Source organism: Ambystoma mexicanum, chromosome 7q, assembly GCF_040938575.1.
Source record: "Ambystoma mexicanum isolate Mex_15411 chromosome 7q, UKY_AmexF1_1, whole genome shotgun sequence".
Lineage (NCBI taxonomy): Eukaryota > Metazoa > Chordata > Amphibia > Caudata > Ambystomatidae > Ambystoma > Ambystoma mexicanum.
In genome coordinates this window covers 120766444-120787800 of record NC_090941.1, presented here as the reverse complement: position 1 = coordinate 120787800, position 21357 = coordinate 120766444, and the positions used below count along the sequence as shown (strand labels likewise).

General features: G+C 45.5%; 1 protein-coding gene across 2 annotated transcripts in view; it reads right to left on the bottom strand.

Annotated features, from left to right (window-relative positions):
* The window catches only part of GPR143 (G protein-coupled receptor 143), a 450704-nt gene extending 435512 nt beyond the window's left edge, over positions 1–15192 (bottom strand). The window contains exons 1-2 of one of the 2 annotated variants that reach the window (XM_069639113.1): positions 14451–15192; positions 10002–10111 (exon numbers count right to left, since the gene is read on the bottom strand). In XM_069639113.1, coding sequence (XP_069495214.1) covers positions 10002–10111; positions 14451–14709 — 369 coding nt within the window. In that variant the 5' untranslated portion in view covers positions 14710–15192. The remainder of the gene's footprint in view (positions 1–10001; positions 10112–14450) is intronic. The other variant, XM_069639114.1, reaches the window with a different exon arrangement.
* Between the last annotated feature and the right edge of the window lie 6165 nt (positions 15193–21357).

Genomic DNA, 21357 nt, shown 5'->3' with positions numbered 1-21357 from the left:
CTGCAAAGTCACTTTGCACTGTGCAAAGAAAACCATGAATCGGGCCCTTAATATGCACTGCGAAGTGTATAAGGGAGGCATAAAGGCAATGAATTCTTCCTGCTATTTACACCTACGTGTTGCACTTTGTAGTGCAACTGATTCAAATAGAGTGGAGTGGAGATGTTTGCACGTAAGTGGTCCCCTCTGCGCAATTTATGCAAAAAACTAAAATGAGCTCCAATGTGTGTGGGTGACAAGGCATTTACAACTGGGCATTATAATCAAACTAAAGAGGACATGCCACTTAGAAAAGATTATGCAACTACTGAGGTGTCACTCAAGGGCGGGTCCACATATAGTTAGAAATAAATATAGTAACAGAGGGCTGTCGACAGGAGTCCCAACCATGTGCAGGAAACAATTCAAGCCAATAGGGTTCTAATATGTGAATTTAGCAAAACATCAGAAAACCTCTTAGGCTCAGTAAAACTGAGGGAGGGCGCAAACTGGTCAGTAGCAGGAATTAGAGGGATGTCTGGCAGACAGTCAACACGCCGAAAGCCAAGGGACCAGTGAGGGTCAGTGTGTATGACAATAGAGAACTGTATTAATTTGGCAAATTGCAACCTATGACAAAACGTAGGTAGGGGTTTTGTGAGTCCATTACCACGGAAGCATGTTATATAGAAAAAGTAAATGTGACCTAAGAGGTAGACAAAATGGTGGGTGAAGTCAAGATAGCAACAGAACAGTTTCCAAATATGAAGACCTGGTCCTGATGGTCTAATACCAGGATCAATAGTGCCACACCAGACAGAAAGAGAGCTTTGTGGTGGCAGGCACAAGCTGCTGCCTACCACCTGTACAAGTGCACAGACACAGGTTAAATCAGGCATTACACATAAGAAGACGTAGACATGCTGCAGATGGGAAACATCTCCGAGCCGGGATGTGCTGCATTTCAGAACATTGGTGGCGGGCCTGTGAGAGCTGTGCATCCATGCTTTGTACTTATGGGCTGTGAGATGTGTGCATCGAGAGTTACCCAACAAAGGTGCTTGCTAGGTTATCACTGAAAGATCACCACCTATGACAAAGGGCTTAGATGATTCCCTATAATGAAAAAAAGCCAAATTCCTGCCGCCCCCACAGTTGGAATCGTCCTACCTGCTGTTCACGGCTGTAGCCCAGCAAAAGGAAGGGGACCTGCTCTAAAGGCTCAAGCAGTCCTATAGGTCCTCTGGTGCCATAACCCACTCCTTCTCACTCAAATTCACAGGCTTTACTAGTCTCTCGCAAGGTGTGCCAGCACGCCGTATGTTAAATAAAACAGATGTTACTAACAGGACAAGCTACCGGTGTGACCTGAGGTAACCTGCACCACTGCATTGCAATCAAGCAACTTAATTGAAAAATGCATGATTACATTCATTGACTATGTACAGTACATACACTAACACTCTCATTCTTAATACCCATGAAGGAGCTGCCCAATAGCTGGCACAACCACACGCTTAGGCTCTTTCGTGTGTATCCTGATCCATCTGACGCACAATAACAGACAGATTATGGAGTCAACAGCAAGGCAATGAAAAGCTGGGAAAGCTTGGATCCACAAGGCTTCTGTGGGGAAAGCAGTCTTGCGAGATCACGGCAGCTACCGGGAGACAAAAAAGACACTCACGCTCCACATGTGTACAGGCTTGGGCCTGTAATCATAAAGGGCACCAGGACTGAGACTGATGCATATAAATACATCACATGTCACAGCAGTGAAGCAACTGCTGTGCATGACTTCTAAGATTAGAATTGCCCCTTGTTGATGTTCAGCTTTCCAGTTTATGGCAAGCGTTATTAAACCCTTGAATCACCACCTCATATTGTGTCATCTGTGCGCCACAACATAATTGGTGATAAGGACAAGGGAGAAAACCAGACAGCGCCAACATGCAAGGAGCTACACCCCGGCCAGAGTTTCTCCAGTTCCCAGGTAGGCCAAGGCTACAGGGCTGCAATGTAAGCCGTTGTTCATTACATACCTGAAGGCTGTGGACGGCATGTACTATGCCTCAGGGAGAAAAAAGGCCATGTTACTTAATGTCACGGGTCTTGAGGGGCAATTGATATTTGCAGGCCTTAAACCGGAGCCCGTGGAGGGGGATGATGACCATGTGTTCAAGGAGGCTGGTTGCCACAACGTTAAGAGACTTTCAAACAAAGAGAACATTGTGTTGCACCAGTTGAAATGTTACACCTGGAAGCAGGAAAATGGCGGCACAGTGCGGGTTTGACGATAACGGTGAAAACATGATCTGCAATATGCTTGTTGTGTATATCAATTGCAGGTAGGTTCAAGACAAATTCATCATGGAGAAAAAGCTGACCTTAGAGGTATTGTTCCTTTCCTCTCCTTCCCCCAGAGGCTCACTGTCTCCGGTGCTCTGGTTCTCTCCAGGTTGGACTACTGCAACAGCCTCTTTCTAAATCTGCCTGCTTCTACTCTCCGCCCTCTGCAACTCATCCAGAATAGGACTGCGAGACTTGTCCTTGGCCTCAAGCCCAGGGATCGTATCGCTCAAGGACTGAAATCCCTGCACAGGCTCCCAGTGGCTGTGTGGATTAAGTTCAAAACCATCTGCATTGTCCACAAGGCCTTCTGAGGCCTGGGGCCTCAATCCCTTCAACTCTCTCTTCCTAAATATCTTCCTTCTCGAGCTCTTCGCTCATCCGCCTACAACTGCCTTAGGGTCAGTCGCTTCTCCAAGCAACAAGTTGGTGGTAGATCTCTTTCTTCGGCTGGGACCTCCCTCTGGAACGGCCTCCCTGCCTCCCTGAAACTTGAAGAGAACCATCTCCGGTTCCGGAAGCACCTCAAAATCTTCCTATTTGCTTCTGCTTTCTCAACTCATGGCTGAAACTGCACTGGTCACCTGACCACCCTATGATCTTGAGCCCAGGTCCGCTCCGCCACCAGTTGCACACCTGCACTGCCTCCCTGGCATCCCCCGCACTTGGGAACTGTTTTTTGTATCCCTACAGTCCCCTCCCAGCATTTGACACCTGATGTCTGCACTTACCCTTGCACTTGCCACCAGCTGGTCGCACTTTTTACTGATTGCTTTTATTTATTCTATTTATTTTTTATTGTCAATCCCATGTACTGCACTGTTCCCTCCCTCTTCCCCCCTGAACTTTTCCCCTTCCCCCTTACTGATGTTCGTTTGCCAGATTGAGGATTCCCCATACAGTTTGGGAACCCAGCAGGGGAACTGCAGTTTAGCATGTCTGTGCACACTTCCCGCAACAATGTGGGTAATCCTCACCAGCAACATTGGAAAGGAGCAGAGGACAGAGGAGTGGAAGACATTTGTCTGTGCTTTTCTTCAGCAACACCCTATTCAAAATGAGCACGCAAATAGAAAACACAACTTTTTTCATGTAGCCACTGTGCTTGCAGAATATACAAGATTTGTGAATCTCCTGTTTGGCTTCGGTGCTGCCCCTAACGGGCTAGGGGTGCCAGGGCTTAACATGGCAGAGGGGGCAAGCGCCCCAACCCACCTCCTTAGTGCAGGAGCAGGAAGCCGGGGTCAATAAGATGGTAGGTAGAAGAAGTGTAGGGAAAAAGGGGGTTTAGGGACAGAATGGGAGGCGCTCCTCCCCTCTTTAATCCCCTGATTGTAGGGCGAAGCGAACTTCGCACCTCCAACAGGTAACATCAGAGGTCCTTTGGTGCCTTTATATAGGGGAGGACAGGGGGGGCGAGCGGTCTCTTTCACCGCTTTACAGCCCTGATGAAAGTTTAAATTGTCCCACCGACCACACCGTAACATGGCTTCTATTGCAGGTTTGCTAACATGTTTTCTGTATTGTCGCAGGCTGTTACTTAGCTGATCGAGCAGTGCCAACACGAATCTCCTGGCGAAGGGAAAGGATGACGAGGATAAAATAGACAGACCCCTGTTAGCTTAGCACGGTGGGTGTTGGCAAGGTCTGATAAAGAGGTGCGCCCCCGTTTGGTTGTCAGCTTCCAGCCTTGGCTGGTGGAAAGGAAAGCATAACGGCACTCCCCGCAGCCCAGAACCGGCTGCTGGCAATGTGTTTCGCCCTGAGGGGCAAGCTCTGGGGTGTTCCTGGAGTGAGACCCTAAGATGCTGGGTAAAGAGGTGATAAGAACAAAAAGTGAGCTTACTGGAGATGAATAAAATGATAAAAAGGAAAAAGGGGTGTGGAGGAAGGAAGACCCAACAAAAGGTGCTGCTGATCGTCTGTGTTATTAAATAAATGTGTGTTCTGAATGTATGATTGTAAATATGTAGCAATAAACTGCAGCCTTTTTTTGCCACAATATTAAGAGCTTGCTCTGGTCCCAGTTATTCGTACTGAGTAAGCCTCCGAGTGGGATTGCAGGGTATCTTGGAGGGGGGTTATCAATACCCGACTGCCTATGTTCTTTTTTTCCACTTTCTACTGCGTTCGCCTTTCCCTGTTTTGTGTATTGGTGACTGGTGGGCAGACTATGTCTGCAGGGCAATCTGTGCACTGTGCTGATGTAAGAGGACACGTGTGATGTGACCCCTCAGGTGAACAAAACCAGACAAGCCTGGGGTCATTAAAGGTTTGCCAGACGGAATTAACGTGCCAGTAATAATGTTTACCGGGATGTTTACGGACCAACAAACTACAAGAGCTGGAGGTAAGTCAGGCTCCCCATCGGCAATCCCCCCACAGAGTCCACCATTGGGACTGAGGATGCTGAAACACTGCACAGATTGATTGTTGCCCAATTCATATTTACCGATCTAGCACCCCTGCAGACAATGTATGCGTGCGGGTACAAGACATGCCAGGACATGGAATAATTAATCACTGCCATAGCAAAAACGTTAACTATTTGGTGTCCTGGCACGCTTATCTGTATGTCTGCATACTTCCTTGCCTGTGCTTGCATGGATGTGTGTTTATCGTAGGGTATGAGTGCATGATTTGTTGTATGCTGCAGCATAGGTTTGCCTGTTAGTGTTTGGAAGTGAGCGTAAATGTGGTTGTTCATGTGCAATGTAAGCACATGCATGTAAGCACAATCCCAATCGGCCTCATTACAAGCGCGGCGGTAACCCACCGGTGCTATTGGCGGGTTGCCGGCAGACTGTAACACTGTTTCTGGCACCTGATATCCCGGTGCCACTGGAACATTAGAAAGCCATGGGAATGGGGATTCAGAAGCACCAGCATTGTTAGTAATAGTGCCGGTACTTCTGTGACAACTGTGCCCACCAGGGTCCATGCGCCCAGCAGGTCAGAACTGTTGCATGCAATGGCACCGGCAGGCCCAGTTGTAGTCTGCCGGTCTAGAAAGGGTGCCGGCACCCTTATTTCCGGACAGGCAGACTTGTTATGAGGGCCACGGTGGTCGTATAGGTTCTTAACTGGCAGTAACCAGCACAAGACATGTGTACCAACCCATATTATGGCCCTACCTAGACATATGATACCAATACCTTTAGGTTTGAATTATTTAGGATTGTGATTCTAAAATGTAGCATATGGTGGCAGTACTTTGCTATAATGCTGGCAATCATGGCATACGTAGTGAGTACCCCCAATATCTGTGTATTTTTCAGTGCCTATGGGTGTATGTTAGTGCATATGTGTCTCCTTAGTACAATATACCCATACATGTGATATTGTGTGTGTGGGTATGGGCTGGGCTGCATATATAATGGGAATTCCTGGCATATAGTATTGTACTTGAGCATATTATGGTAGTGCCTGGGTATATGATGTGACAACCTGTGAATAAGATGTCATCATATAATGCAATGCATATATAACAAAAGAGGGACTATCAAGGTGTATGAAGGAACACAGTCAAATGAAGAGAGCACCTCGTTATCTGAGATCAAAAAAATATGGCATCTGATCCTTGGCAACGATAATAAAACCAAGCATGTTGCAGAAATACTGGTCATTTCATGACACAACGTAGGCATTTGATGGCAAATCCACGTCATCGGGTTCCAGTTGCTAATCAATTCTATAACTGTAACACGTTCCATATGAAATGAACAGCCCAGTGGTATGAACATACTGAATTATGCAAATGTATGGTATTCAAGCAAACTACCTGGTCGTATGGTGGCACTAGTTGATCATAAGCTGCCTTCAGTAGACTGTAAAACTAACCTAGCCCTTTATTGAACACATCAAACATGCATATATCTATTCACTGAACTACAGGTGTACAAATCTTACGTCCCCACACTCAAGCATTCATGCACATAAACACAGAACTCGAACCCCATTTACACCCCTGATCGCATTTGCAACCATCTACACAGCTCTGTTCGATGTACCATTGCTTATTAAATAGGATATCAGAGTATCCCCAGATCTGTTCCTTCAGATAATCGGTGGTTGAACAGACACAGGGCATGTTTGATTGTTGTGTATTTGCTGGATTGAGACTTTAGATGGGATTGTGCCCAGAGTGGAGAAGACTGGAAGGAGTGGGAGGTGGAATCACGCAAACTACCCAACCTCTTCACACCCCTTCACACCCTGAGGATGCCTCTTATGCTTTTACAATAAAAGACCTATGTTTGCATAGGGTATGATACAAAATGTAATAAGATATGGGATTTAAGAACCTTATTTTACAACTGATAAAAGCATAAGATCTTTACTTATTGGCTGGTTTACCGATTGAGTGACTGCAGTTTTATACCGTGCCGGCCACGGACACTGCTTGTTTCGTAGCACCTCCAATATCCGAGGATCGAAATGCTGATGTGGGACTGTAGGTCTGGAAGATGTATTTGCCCCTGAGATTTGTGCCTCCAAGTGTAGGATCATGCATAACACCTGGTCCTATCTATTTGTAACTGGTTATTTATAACGCGATTAATACCCAGAGGTTTCTAAGCGCATACCCGGGGATCAAACCTGTGTTGCTCCGCGCCGTCTTGCTTCCAAGGCGAGAGCATTGCCCCCAAGCTATCCTCCCGAGCTATCCTCCTTTCCACGTCGCCTTGCCCTCCTCATCCTTTTAGATCCCTGGAGGTTCCCTGACCAGTAATTTGCATGAATATCATTTTACAGACCAAGGTTTACCTATGCGCTATTTAGAGTTTTGTCTTTGTTTTCTTTTAAATGCACAGCTTACTCGATACAGCTTTTAACCCGCCACTAATATGATATGTTGGCAGTATGGCGCTCGATTGGATGCAAAGCCACTGAATCCAACTACGTACAGATTAACTACACAGCGCCACGTGACCACTAAAGAAGACGAAAATTAACTAAAAATAGTTGACAACAAATTAAATCTTTCTCTGATTAACTGAGGCAAAATCCCAAGTGCAGCGATATTGGACATTGATCCCAAAATAAAATCTCATGTATACAAACCCTAGCCTATCCCAACCATATAGTGCCCACACACTACCCGTTATGAGACTTTGGTGATAAGGCTGGACACAACACTATCAAAGGGTCGAGGATTGTGTGGATGTTAGGGTTCAAGAGAAGCTGTGGCTGGCACAAATTTCAAAATCTGTGATTTAGAAGGGGCCCGTTTAAACAATGTTTAGAAGGGGCCACACCAGGCTGCTCGAGTACTTGTGCATATACTCAAATACGGCAAAAAAGGGCTATAGGTCACTGCAGCAGAGGATATGAAGGAGTCAACGGTTGCTGTTGGTTTGTTTCAATGTCATCACGCATGAAATAACTCGTATGATACATTGACTCTCTTTTCTAATGACATTTCAGTTTCTTGCATTTCCGCTCCTGCCGAGTCTAACACATTGCAGAATAGCAAAACAAAAGGAGTGATGGCTGGAAAGTTTTTGAATTAAGTTTAACCTCTGTGGTTGCTCTGTGCAAACCTCCAGAACACTGTTCTTCAGCCTGGCAAGCCAATTACACAAAGAGTTTTAAAATAGACAAATAATCAGGATGAGAGATCCTATAGACGGTTGTGTGATTCAGAACATATGAATTTATTTCAGAACACACAGAATTTTTGAGTTCCACAGTTATTTTACAGAACTTTCGATAAGCACGAAAGTTAGTTGACAGAACGGACAGATAGTGATTGTTTTCAGTGGAGAGTAACAGATGAATATCGACCTCTGAAATGTAGAGGTAGCAAATCCACATAAATGCACAGTCACATATGATAGTAGGAAGGACCTACAGTTGAAGCAAGATGCACCCTGGACAGAAAATAGTCCGGGGTATAATTAACACAAGGTGTACACAACAAAATCTACAGAACATACACAAAGTGGAGTTTTTTGCAGTTGTGTCACAGGAGATCGACACAGGAGTGTTTCGGCCATCTTGGGCTGGATTTGTTGCCTGTCTGGGTGTTGGCCTTCATCAGGATTAAAACCAAATGTGATGCTGTCCGTGAAATCTGTGGGTGAGATAGAGGCTTTTAGGATCTCAGGGTGATTCAATTTTTAGGAATAAATTGATACATCTGTTGTCCAAACAGAAAGAAGTTTTCTCCCCTGGCTATGCGAATGCACTCCAGAATGAAGGTTGTTGGGGCAGTGGTCGTATCTGTCCTTCTTTCGAGGCAGGTGGCAAGTGCTTGTAGTCCTTCTCGTTGGGGGATGGAGGCGCCTTTGTGTATGTTCTGTAGATTTTCTTGTGTACACCTTGTGTTAATTATACCCCAGACTATTTTCTGTCCAGGGTGCACCATGCTTCAACTGTAGGTCCTTCCTACTATCATATGTGACTGTGCATTTATGTGGATTTGCTACCTCTACATTTCAGAGGTCGATATTCATCTGTTATTCTCCACTGAAAACAATCACTATCTGTCCGTTCTGTCAACTAACTCAACTAACTTTCGTGCTTATCGAAAGTTCTGTAAAATAACTGTGGAACTCAAAAATTCTGTGTGTTCTGAAATAAATTCAAATGTTCTGAATCACACAACCACCTATAGTATCTCTCATCCTGATTATGTGTCTATTTTAAATGTGTACCTACCTGGGTATATCATGACCCCGCCAGGGACCCTAAATATCTTCTCAATTACAGAAAGAGGAAAGACCATATGCAAATCAGGCTTGCTCCCGCCCCAGAAGGGGCAGTCCAGCAAAACTGCTTGGTCACATCCCTTTTTCATGATACCACAAGCAACCCCATGTGTGTTTCGACATCAAAGCATCAGTGAGACGTAACTTGCTTCTACCGGCACGGCATGCTCGTCCCACTCTGGGTGACTACAGAATAACAAAAGGAGTGATGGATGGAAGGTTGTGAATTAATCGCAACCTCTGGCTTAGCTTAGGGCGTCCCTCCAGACCATGGTTCTACAGCCTCCGTGCCCCTACAGAACAGGGAGAGACCAGATGCAAACCAGGCTTGGTCCCACCCCAAAAAGAGGTGTGTCCCTTGCTCACTGAGTCATAGGGAACCAACCGGCATCTCACTGATGTGGCCGAACGAAGCCGAATCCTGTATACATTTGCTTGTATTTCCGTGCAGAGGGGTCGTGATTTAGCACTTTGGGCTGGACTGCTCCCATTGGTGGCAGGACCAAGACTGATTTGCATATGGCTGTCCCCTTGTGAAATTGTGCACAGGCTAAATAACTATGGCGTGCAAGGTTTCCCAGAGCAATACTAGTGGTTAAGATGAATTGATCATTTTCTACACATCACATTTTTTGGTTCTAATACATCGCTCTGATATTCCCAGAGTCAAACATGTCTGTGATTGCTGACCATCGCTGAGATATCTGTCAATGGCTAAAAAAAGAACCACCAGAATTCCAAATGACAAAAAACAATGAACAACCCATTAATGTTGTGTTACGCGTTTTATAATAACACAATCCCATTGAACACTCTGTCAATCAGGCCCTAGGGATATTGTCATACAGCACTTTCCACTGGAAAAACATGAAAAGGGCCTTTCCTTCCAACTGAAGCGACTGCAGTACACTGAACTAGAATGAGGAATTCAGAGGATATTAAAATTAAGATTGTACCTACCGCACTCCCCACACAAAACGTAGCGGGCCACACACTGGTTCCATTCACAAGGGAGATATTCCCAATAAACGTTGGCGCTCCTAACCAGACTGAAGATCTGAAGATAATTCCTGAAAAAACAAGGAAAAGCCTGCATCAGGACCCTCAATTTTAGCTGGAGCGCTTTAACGCTAACTTACACAACAACTGAGCAAACAAAGCCAAAAGCATGACAAACATAAACGCTTCAGCTAACTCTTCTTAAACACTGGAAGTTCCTCTGGGTAGCATTCTATTCCACTGTTTAAGCTCCTCTCTGATATTGCAGAATATTCTTGCCATTCATAACAGCGCAAGCAGCATCAGACATCTGTCTCTTTTCTGGGCCTCAACAGTGGGGTGCAATTAGTGGCTCCCGGCACAGCATACATCTTTTATTGTGGAAAGGAGAGGTGGACTAAATGTAGGAGCTGGACTGCTCCCAGGTATAAGGAAGGGGACCAGTTATATGCATGTCAGCACATGCATATAGCTGGTCCCTTTCTGTAATGGCACAAATGAGAGAAAGTAATAATCAGAGATTTCAGTGAGATGGACTCCAAAAGGGCTCCTGAGTCAGGGCAGTGCCGGGCCCCCGTTCTCCCCTGACTAGCACCAGATATGCTGACCACCTCAGGCAGCCCGTTTAGCGAAAGAGCAGCATGGTTAAAGGGCTGCCTGCAGGGGTCAGAGCTTCTGATTAGAAAAAAGGAGAGACATCAGCTAATGCCTCACCTTTTTTCTAATCAGAAGTGCCCACCCCTGCAGGTAGCCGTTTATCCATCCAGCACCTGGAGAGAAAGGACTTCCTGCTGGGCATTGGCTCCACACTCTAAGAAACAAAAGGAGAAGCCGATTACTACAGCTCTCTTTCTGTTTCTTAGTCAGAGGGTCTAACCCCCAGCAAACAGTCCATTCACTCAAGGAGCCACATGGTTAAATGGCTGCCTGCGGGGTCGGAAAGACCTGCCCACAGGCAGCTCTTTAACCACCCAGCTTCACAAATGAAAGCGTTTTCTGCTGGGGGTTAGCTCCTCTAATTAAGAAAAAAAAGGAGAGCTGAGGTGCACTGCTATAATTCCTTTGGTGCGCCAGCCTCTCCATTTGGTTCTTACTCACAGGCACAGACCGCCCACAGGAAGCTTGTCAGCAAGGCTCGAAGCCTGAGGTTTAGGATCAAAAGGAGAGGCTGGGCGCACCAAAGGTATGATACCAGGGTGCCCCAGCTATCCGGCTTGGCTCCCACTACCTTGGAGCCAAGCAATTGCCAGGCCCACCCGCCCTTGGGCAAGGGGGTTGGGGAGCTCTAGTTAGGGGGCGTGGCCTACATTCAGATGTGATGCCACAGCCACCTGTACTTAGGCCACACCCCCTAAATAGAGCCCTGCCAGGTGCCCTGGATTCAGCCTCCCACTTAAAGCTCAGATAACAATGGAATGCTACCTCAAAATATGGCCATAAACCAAGTGAGTGTGGATCAGAAACTCTGTGCATGACGGAGGGAAACGGCAAGGGCCAATCCCTTGTTAGATTACTTTACAGTAGGTCAATGGTCTTCAAACTTTGAGGCTAGACCCCCTAGGGGGCCTGATGGGTGACGGCGGGCATGAAGCTCTTCCAAAAGATAGTACAGTGGCTGCTCTTAATAGAAAATATAAGAAGATATGGCATCTGGGGGGCCCTGGCTACAATATTTTTACACAAGGGGGGGCTCAGCATCAACATTTCTACTCAAAGGGGGCCTCAGCATTAAAAAGTTTGAATGCCGCTGCAGTCGATCAATGCGATGATAGCAGAGGAATGGTGCAGAAGGCTGGCTGGGACTCTACTCATGGACTAGGGGCCGCTCAGACTGACAACAGAACACGTGTACTATATACAGTGTCAGGCGATTAAACAGATTTCAATAGATGGAAAGACACTATGCACATGGGGGCAGGGGAGAGGGCATGTGATCTGCCAATGGACGTTTTGGGCAGGATGACCTTCCCTGGAAAGGAGATGGAGTTTACAGGCAAAGTTGAAAGCACTAATTGTAGTAACATGGAAAATACAGCACAGGAAGCCATTTCAAAATACATGTGGGAGGCCACGCACACAAGACCCACATCCCCTGTGTGGGTGAATAGTGAGGCTCGGAGCTGCCTAGTGCTGGGCATTCAGAAGGCACTTGTGCTTGGCCTAAACTGGTGACTCTCGGTCATGGAGTGAGGGAAGAGTTATGTCCAGTGCCGCGGAATGGGGACCCAATGGAGCTAAAGGGCACGGGCTCTTGAGTTGGGGCAGTAGGGAAATGGGGGCATGTTACAGGGGGTAAGAGAGGGAATTTCAGAGAAGGCAAGACATCCTGTCCCTTCCCTCCTCCCTCAGTCACTCCAGGTAGCAATAGCCAGGTTAGGTGTGAGCAGGAAGGAAGGGTCACACCAGGGTGCCAATGACTACCCATCCCAGCCCTTCTTGGCTGCCTAACAACAGGATTGGAGTAAGAAGACAAAAGAAGAAAGAAAAGCAAAAAGCCTTGCAATTAGAAAGTACGCAATCTGCTTTATTTCATGCGTGTGAGCGCAGTATATTGATGGATGATTTTTTCTTTTGCTGGGTGTAAATTGTGGAGTTGTTACTGAAATCTTTAGCTTGTGGTCTGGACAGTAATAGAATCAGATCATGGGACCTGCGTGTTGCTGTGACACACTGAGGAAGCAGCCGCGAAATAAGCAGGTCACTGTTGCTTTCTCGGCGTATTTTTACAGTTTAGCTAAAACCATGGACTGTGGCACTTAACGAAGTATCTTTGAGCTATCTTTGAGTGGCTGATGCATAGTCTCTATGTTTGGTATGGAATCCAGTCCACAATGAATTGCACAGAAACTTTGCAAGCGATGGACTGCCGGATGAGGTACTGCAGGGAGGTGGGGTGGGGTTCTCAATTGTTTAGACCTGACTTCGCCATCCACCTCTTCTCACTGAAACGTGTTCCGTGTTTGCAGTACCCATGGGGCTAATACCCTGCAATTGTACTTTGAAGAGACAGGGCACCAAGGCTTCGCCAAAACAAACTACGCATACTACGCATACAGCACTGCATCGCAAGCACGAGAGTCGAGCACTTTACATGTTTGCCTGCATCTCATATGTCACCGAGCCCCCATGGAGGCGTGCACTGCCGAGTGAACTCGCGTGAAACACAGAAGGAGCACACACCCGGGAAGTGACTGAGCCTTCAATTGGTACACCAACCCATAAGCAGAAGTGAAAGTATGCCTCCAGCCATGAAAACACGAAGGCAAACCCACGTGTGCTAGACCCAGCTTTACTGACACGCAATATGGAGCAGAGGAACGTTGCGGGGTCCAATGTGTGGGGTCGCACTTTCTGAGCTGTCATTCGTTTTTTATTTTTTTATTTATTTATTGTGCATTAGCCAAATCTATTTTGACTTTTTACACATTCATTGAACATGTGTACAACCTCATAAAATATAACAAAACTTTACAACATTAAGTTACATAATACAAAAAGAAGAAAGGAAAAAGAAAAGCACACAAAGTGCTGTGATACATAATAATCATTATTTGAATTCGTAATACAAGAGTGGGGGGAGTGGCAGCATGGGCAAAGGGGAAGACCGTGCACACAGCCTGTGAGGGCAGGTAGTAACTGCAGACTTGCATTGGGGAAGCAGCAGACACAATAGTGGAAGAGTCCGTATAAATGAACAGGGGGGAGTCCAACCTGTGAAATATTATTGGAGTAGCCGAATGTTTAATTGGCTGTCAAGCGCACATAACCAAATCGTTCCTAGGCGCTATGGTGAACAAGAAGCAACATTAAAACAGAACGAAAGAGGGGCGGGGGGCAAGAGGAGAGCCATTTCACTGATAACTGAGAAGTTACGAGGCTTAAGCGGGAGTAGCTGCAGTTCCATTGATGAAACATTATTCGAGGCGGGTTGGTATTATGGAGCACCCTTACCGCACCACTGAGTAGAGGCCAAATTAGTTGGAAGGTTGTACTGCGTCAGCATTAAATGCAGACGTGCATCTGGGCAGTGTTACAGGCTACACCGACGAAGCCTACGTTAATTGCAGCATTTTGTAGATGAGCAATATTACACACAGAGCTGCGCTCAGGAGCAGGCGGTGCGCTCTGAAAAACACGACACAAAATGACAGAACAGACATTAACGGCAGATTGTATTGGGAGGCCGTCTTAAATGCACGTGAGTGTTTGAGGCAGCATTGCGTAATAATCAGTGCCATGCGAATGCCCAAGTGTTCCAGAGCAACATGAACTATAGACAAACACGTGGGAACAAAAAAAGCAACCGGTTTGTGAGAAAACTGTTGGTGCTGCATTTAGTGGAGAGATTTCTGCAAGGTGTCAAAACAGTCCACGTGCCCATATACATAAGAGGGGGCGCGCTCCTCTTACCCAGGCAGCCCAGCAGGTCGCAGGCGCAGACTATGAGCAGGATCCGGGAGGAGGAGGAGGCCCGGGGCAGGGAGGCGCGACCCAGTTTACGGTAGCTCAGCTTCTTCTTGGGCAGCAGCTGGAGGGTCGAGAGCAGCAGCCCGAGGGTGGCGCTGCCCAGGCACAGCGCGCTGAACACCGCCGGCCGCGAGCTCAGCACCAGCTGGGTGGCCGGGTCCCGGTTCGGGCAGCAGAAGGTCTCCAGCCGCGGGGAAGCCATGACCGGGGAACGGGGGTGAAGCTGCAGACCTGCCGGCGGCCTGCTAAGCGCGCATCGGAAGAAGGCAGGACAAGAGACGAGGCAGTGTAGGAGAAAAAGGGGTGCCGCCCGCGCCGCTCATTACTCTCTCTCTCTCTCTCTCTTCACCCGGCACTGAGCGGGATCACGGGGAGAAGGGCTGCGGATCATGTGCTCCGAGACAAATCCCCCTCAGGGAGCGTCTCTTGTGTTTGCTGCTTGGGGTTGGGGAAGGGGGGCCGGGGAGGTCGGCGTGCTGGGCGTGCTCCGGGCCTATTGTGCTGCTGCTGTCCTGCCCCGGGTCCTCGGGGCTCTTCTCAGTCACGCTGGAGCTGTCAGGAGGACGACGGAAGACCTCCCCCTCTGCCAGCACTTCAGCACGAATATGAGCCACACGTTGGGCCCTAATGAGACACTTGTGCCAGCTCTCCATTGAAATGTGTGTGTGTCCTGCTGGGCGACTGAAGAGGGTCAGAACAGAAGCAACAGTGCCATACTGGGACATGCCACACAAAGAACTGGCCCACCACACAAATTGCAATTGTCGACAATTCACAACAAAAAGTTCGAGCAGTACCTGAATGGACATATCTCGGAAACGTGTGTGAAATGGTTCTTATTAAAGGGGTGTGTGTAAAACCCGGAACGGGCCGGAACGGTACCCTAACCTATAAAATGGCAGCAAAAATCACCTGAAAATGATGCAAACACACATGAAGAACATTTTGAAATGAGAAAGGTGCACCAATATGCTGTCATTAACCCATGACTGCCCAAAATCTACATTTTATCACGAAAAAGTACCCGGAACGGGCCGGAACGCTACCCTAATATATAAAACAGCAGCAAAACTCACCTGAAAATGATGCAAACACACATGAAGAACATTTTGAAATGAGAAAGGTGCACCAATATGCTGTCATTAACCCATTACTGCCCAAAATCTACATTTCATCACGGAAAAGTACCCGGAACGGGCCGGAACGCTAACCTAAAATATAAAGTGGCAGCGAAACTCACCTGAAAATGATGCAAACACACATGAAGAACATTTTGAAATGAGAAAGGTGCACCAATATGCTGACATTAACCCATTACTGCCCAAAATCTACATTTTATCACGAAAAAGTACACGGAACGGGCCGGAACGCTACCCTAATATATAAAACGGCAGCGAAACTCACCTGAAAATGATGCAAGCACACATGAAGAACATTTGGAAATGAGAAAGGTGCACCAATATGCTGTCATTAACCCATTACTGCCCAAAATCTACATTTTATCACGAAAAAGTACCCGGAACGGGCCGGAACGCTACCCTAATATATAAAACGGCAGCGAAACTCACCTGAAAATGATGCAAGCACACATGAAGAACATTTTGAAATGAGAAAGGTGCACCAATATGCTGTCATTAACCCATTACTGCCCAAAATCTACATTTTATCACGAAAAAGTACCCGGAACGGGCCGGAACGCTACCCTAATATATAAAACGGCAGCGAAACTCACCTGAAAATGATGCAAGCACACATGAAGAACATTTTGAAATGAGAAAGGTGCACCAATATGCTGTCATTAACCCACTACTACCCAAAATCTACATTTTATCACGAAAAAGTACCCGGAACGGGCCGGAACGCTACCCTAATATATAAAACGGCAGCAAAACTCACCTGAAAATGATGCAAGCACACATGAAGAACATTTTGAAATTAGAAAGGTGGACCAATATGCTGTCATTAACCCATTACTGCCCAAAATCTACATTTCATCACGGAAAAGTACCCGGAACGGGCCGGAACGCTAACCTAAAATATAAAACGGCAGCGAAACTCACCTGAAAATGATGCAAGCACACATGAAGAACATTTTGAAATGAGAAAGGTGCACCAATATGCTGTCATTAACCCATTACTGCCCAAAATCTACATTTTATCACAACAAAGTACCGGAACAGGCCGGAACGCTACCCTAATATATAAAACGGCAGCGAAACTCACCTGAAAATGATGCAAGCACACATGAAGAACATTTTGAAATGAGAAAGGTGCACCAATATGCTGTCATTAATCCATTACTGCCCAAAATCTACATTTTATCACGAAAAAGTACACGTAACGGGCCGGAACGCTACCCTAATATATAAAACGGCAGCGAAACTCACCTGAAAATGATGCAAGCACACATGAAGAACATTTGGAAATGAGAAAGGTGCACCAATATGCTGTCATTAACCCATTACTGCCCAAAATCTACATTTTATCACGAAAAAGTACCCGGAACGGGCCGGAACGCTACCCTAATATATAAAACGGCAGCGAAACTCACCTGAAAATGATGCAAGCACACATGAAGAACATTTTGAAATGAGAAAGGTGCACCAATATGCTGTCATTAACCCATTACTGCCCAAAATCTACATTTTATCACGAAAAAGTACCCGGTACGGGCCGGAACGCTACCCTAATATATAAAACGGCAGCGAAACTCACCTGAAAATGATGCAAGCACACAGGAAGAACATTTTGAAATGAGAAAGGTGCACCAATATGCTGTCATTAACCCATTACTGCCCAAAATCTACATTTTATCACGAAAAAGTACCCGGAACGGGCCGGAACGCTACCCTAATATATAAAACGGCAGAGAAACTCACCTGAAAATGATGCAAGCACACATGAAGAACATTTTGAAATGAGAAAGGTGCACCAATATGCTGTCATTAACCCATTACTGCCCAAAATCTACATTTTATCACGAAAAAGTACCCGGAACGGGCCGGAACGCAACCCTAATATATAAAACGGTAGCGAAACTCACCTTAACATGATGCAAGCACACATGAAGAACATTTTTAAATGAGAAAGGTGCACCAATATGCTGTCATTAACCCATTACTGCCCAAAATCTACATTTTATCACAACAAAGTACCGGAACAGGCCAGAACGCTACCCTAATATATAAAACGGCAGCGAAACTCACCTGAAAATGATGCAAGCACACATGAAGAACATTTTGAAATGAGAAAGGTGCACCAATATGCTGTCATTAACCCATTACTGCCCAAAATCTACATTTTATCACGAAAAAGTACCCGGAACGGGCCGGAACGCTACCCTAATATATAAAACGGCAGCGAAACTCACCTGAAAATGATGCAAGCACACATGAAGAACATTTTGAAATGAGAAAGGTGCACCAATATGCTGTCATTAACCCATTACTGCCCAAAATCTACATTTTATCACGAAAAAGTACCCGGTACGGGCCGGAACGCTACCCTAATATATAAAACGGCAGCGAAACTCACCTGAAAATGATGCAAGCACACATGAAGAACATTTTGAAATGAGAAAGGTGGACCAATATGCTGTCATTAACCCATTACTGCCCAAAATCTACATTTCATCACAGAAAAGTACCCGGAACGCTAACCTAAAATATAAAGTGGCAGCGAAACTCACCTGAAAATGATGCAAACACACATGACGAACATTTTGAAATGAGAAAGGTGCACCAATATGCTGTCATTAACCCATTACTGCCCAAAATCTACATTTTATCACGAAAAAGTACCCGGAACGGGCCGGAACGCTACCCTAGAATATAAAATGGCAGCGAAACTCACCTGAAAATGATGCAAACACACATGGAGAACATTTTGAAATGAGAAAGGTGGACCAATATGCTGTCATTAACCCATTACTGCCCAAAATCTACATTTTATCACGAAAAAGTACCCGCAACGGGCCGGAACGCTACCCTAAAATATAAAATGGCAGCGAAACTCACCTGAAAATGATGCAAACACACATGGAGAACATTTTGAAATGAGAAAGGTGCACCAATATGCTGTCATTAACCCATTACTGCCCAAAACCTACATTTTATCATGAAAAAGTACACGGAACGGGTCGGAACGCTACCCTGATATATAAAACGGCAGCGAAACTCATCTGAAAAGGATGCAAGCACACATGAAGAACATTTTGAAATGAGAAAGGTGGACGAATATGCTGTCATTAACCCATTACTGCCCAAAATCTACATTTTATCACGAAAAAGTACCCGGAACGGGCCGGAACGCTACCCTAAAATATAAAACGGCAGCGAAACTCACCTGAAAATGATGCAAACACACATGAAGAACATTTTGAAATGAGAAAGGTGCACCAATATGCTGTCATTAACCCATTACTGCCCAAAATCTACATTTTATCACGAAAAAGTACCCGGAACGGGCCGGAACGCTACCCTAATATATAAAATGGCAGCGAAACTCACCTGAAAATGATGCAAACACACATGGAGAACATTTTGAAATGAGAAAGGTGCACCAATATGCTGTCATTAACCCATTACTCACAAACATGGTCTATAGTGATTTGTCTGCCAGTACCTGGATATATGGAGTAGAACTTGTCAGTTAAAGGTATGAGGGTATGCTGTATGGTAGAAGAGCACAGTTTTATCACAGAAGCATTAGCCGATGGCTGTTCAGGCAAGGCTGCCCTGGAGTTCTTCAGGATGAGGGACACGTGATTCGCTCATGGCCCAATCCAGGAGTTGCAGGCGGACCAGGGTGTGCAGGGGTGAAGGTCAGGGAGGGACTGGGAAAGGACCAAACAAGCAAAAAAACACTAAGACGAAATGAAAGTGGAGGGATGGGGGACAGTAAGAGGAAACACAAGAGCAGGGGCACTCACCAGCAGTGTCTGGTAGGGCTGCGCAAGTGGAATCAAGTGGGTGAGGGGAGCACATGCAAAGGAGAAGACTCTCCGCTCTTCGCTACCTGTTGGGACAAGTGACTCGCTCAGTATAACTTGGCTAGTGCTGTGGATATGCTTATGTTTATATACATTCCACTGCACAAGTGGAAGGCACAGGCAGAGGAGTGCAGCTTTGTGTGGCAAGTTTGTAAGATGGGGCATTGGGTATGACTGCAATGAATACCCAAATTCAGCAATGGCACTAAGTACAATTCACCAGTGTCACTTACCACCCTCAGTGTAATAAATCAGCAAAGGCGAGAGACATTAGTACTTGTATGTTAGCATAGATTTTATAACATTTAACCAAATGTAAATACCTGAAATAACATTGTAAATGAGATACTATAACATGGTTTCAAGCTACCAATAAGACATGTATGGATGAGCTCTCTTTCACAATATATGCCATCCCTTTCTTCAAACTCTTGACCAAGCCACCTGAGAGCCTTGGGAGATCATCTCACTTGTAGGATGTCAGTAAAACCTGCCTTCTATTCCTGTTAATCTAGCACACGAGACAAGCAGATTGTGTTGCCTGAACCAGCTGCATCTGGCAAATGTTGTGCTAACAAGTCACATAAAACTTAACATAAAATGTCTTTCAAAGGTTGTCCATAAACTTTGATGCAGTGTGAGTGTCATATTTTATTGGTCTTTTGGTAGACATCTGTGTGTATTTGAAGAGATTTATTCTGTTTTTTCAAATACATAGTGCTTCCCTAAATGCACTTCGGACATTTGTACAGACCACTAGGGAAATGAGCTAGGTCAAGGCAAGACAAATGATACCAGTCCTGGCATAGTCCCTGGCAGAGTATCATGTTTGATTTTGTTGGTTTTTTACAGAGTTTACCCATGAAACAGAGGAACCAAGTTGCTGTGTAATAGTCATCTAATGCTGTAGATAAGAATTCAACAGTGGATGTTGCCTCTTTTGGAGGATTCCTTGAAAAAGGTGTATTAAAATCTTTCTTAATATTCTGCTTAATCTCTTTTTTTGCTCTGCAATATTTTTGTTTCTTCAACTGTGATTTTGGGAGAAAGGATTTTCCACTAATTAATTCCATAGCTATCCACTGCCGCACAGCAGTCATGTCTGCAGGGAATGGTACAAGTGACCCACTACACAATGTATGTGCAAATAAGCAGAGAAATAGTCCACAACTGGATGAATCATGCTGAGCTGGTACATCATGAGGAGCATGGATTGTCCACTTAGACCAGTCAATTGTGGATGCCACCTGCATGTCCATGAATGTTTGTAGTATGTTTATGTACTTTGTGTAGAGGGTTTTATTGGAGTCTAAATATAGAATAATCTTCCACTTCATGAACACCAGCATAAGTACCCAGTGAGTATTTTGCACATTTGTGGGGATGATCCAGATGTCCTTTGCCATAATATCTGATTTGATGCCAAACTCGTGAACACTTGAAGAGTATCCACGTAAGTCAATGGAATGAATTATGAATGGACTGAAAACACTCACACGTACATCACATTCAGTGACATGTTTTAGAGAAGCTCTAGTAAGCAAGAAGCCTTCAATGACTGTGTCAACCAGCCAGTTATCACCTAAGAGAGATTTCATGTCTTCAACATTGATGTAAATATTTTGAACTAGGACACTCTGCATGCGTGGATAATCGGGTATTAAGTCTCATGGAAGGGGCACAGTTTTATTTGTTTGTTTAGGTGAGCTTGACCGCTGCGGTACACCCAGATCATACTCGTCTACCAGAAAAGAGGTAAAATGTTCTTTCTTGGGAACATTCTCATATGGGTTTAATTGTTTAGTATGTTTATTTTTTGCTTTAATGTCTTCCTGAGTGTCATGAAATTTAGTTTCACTC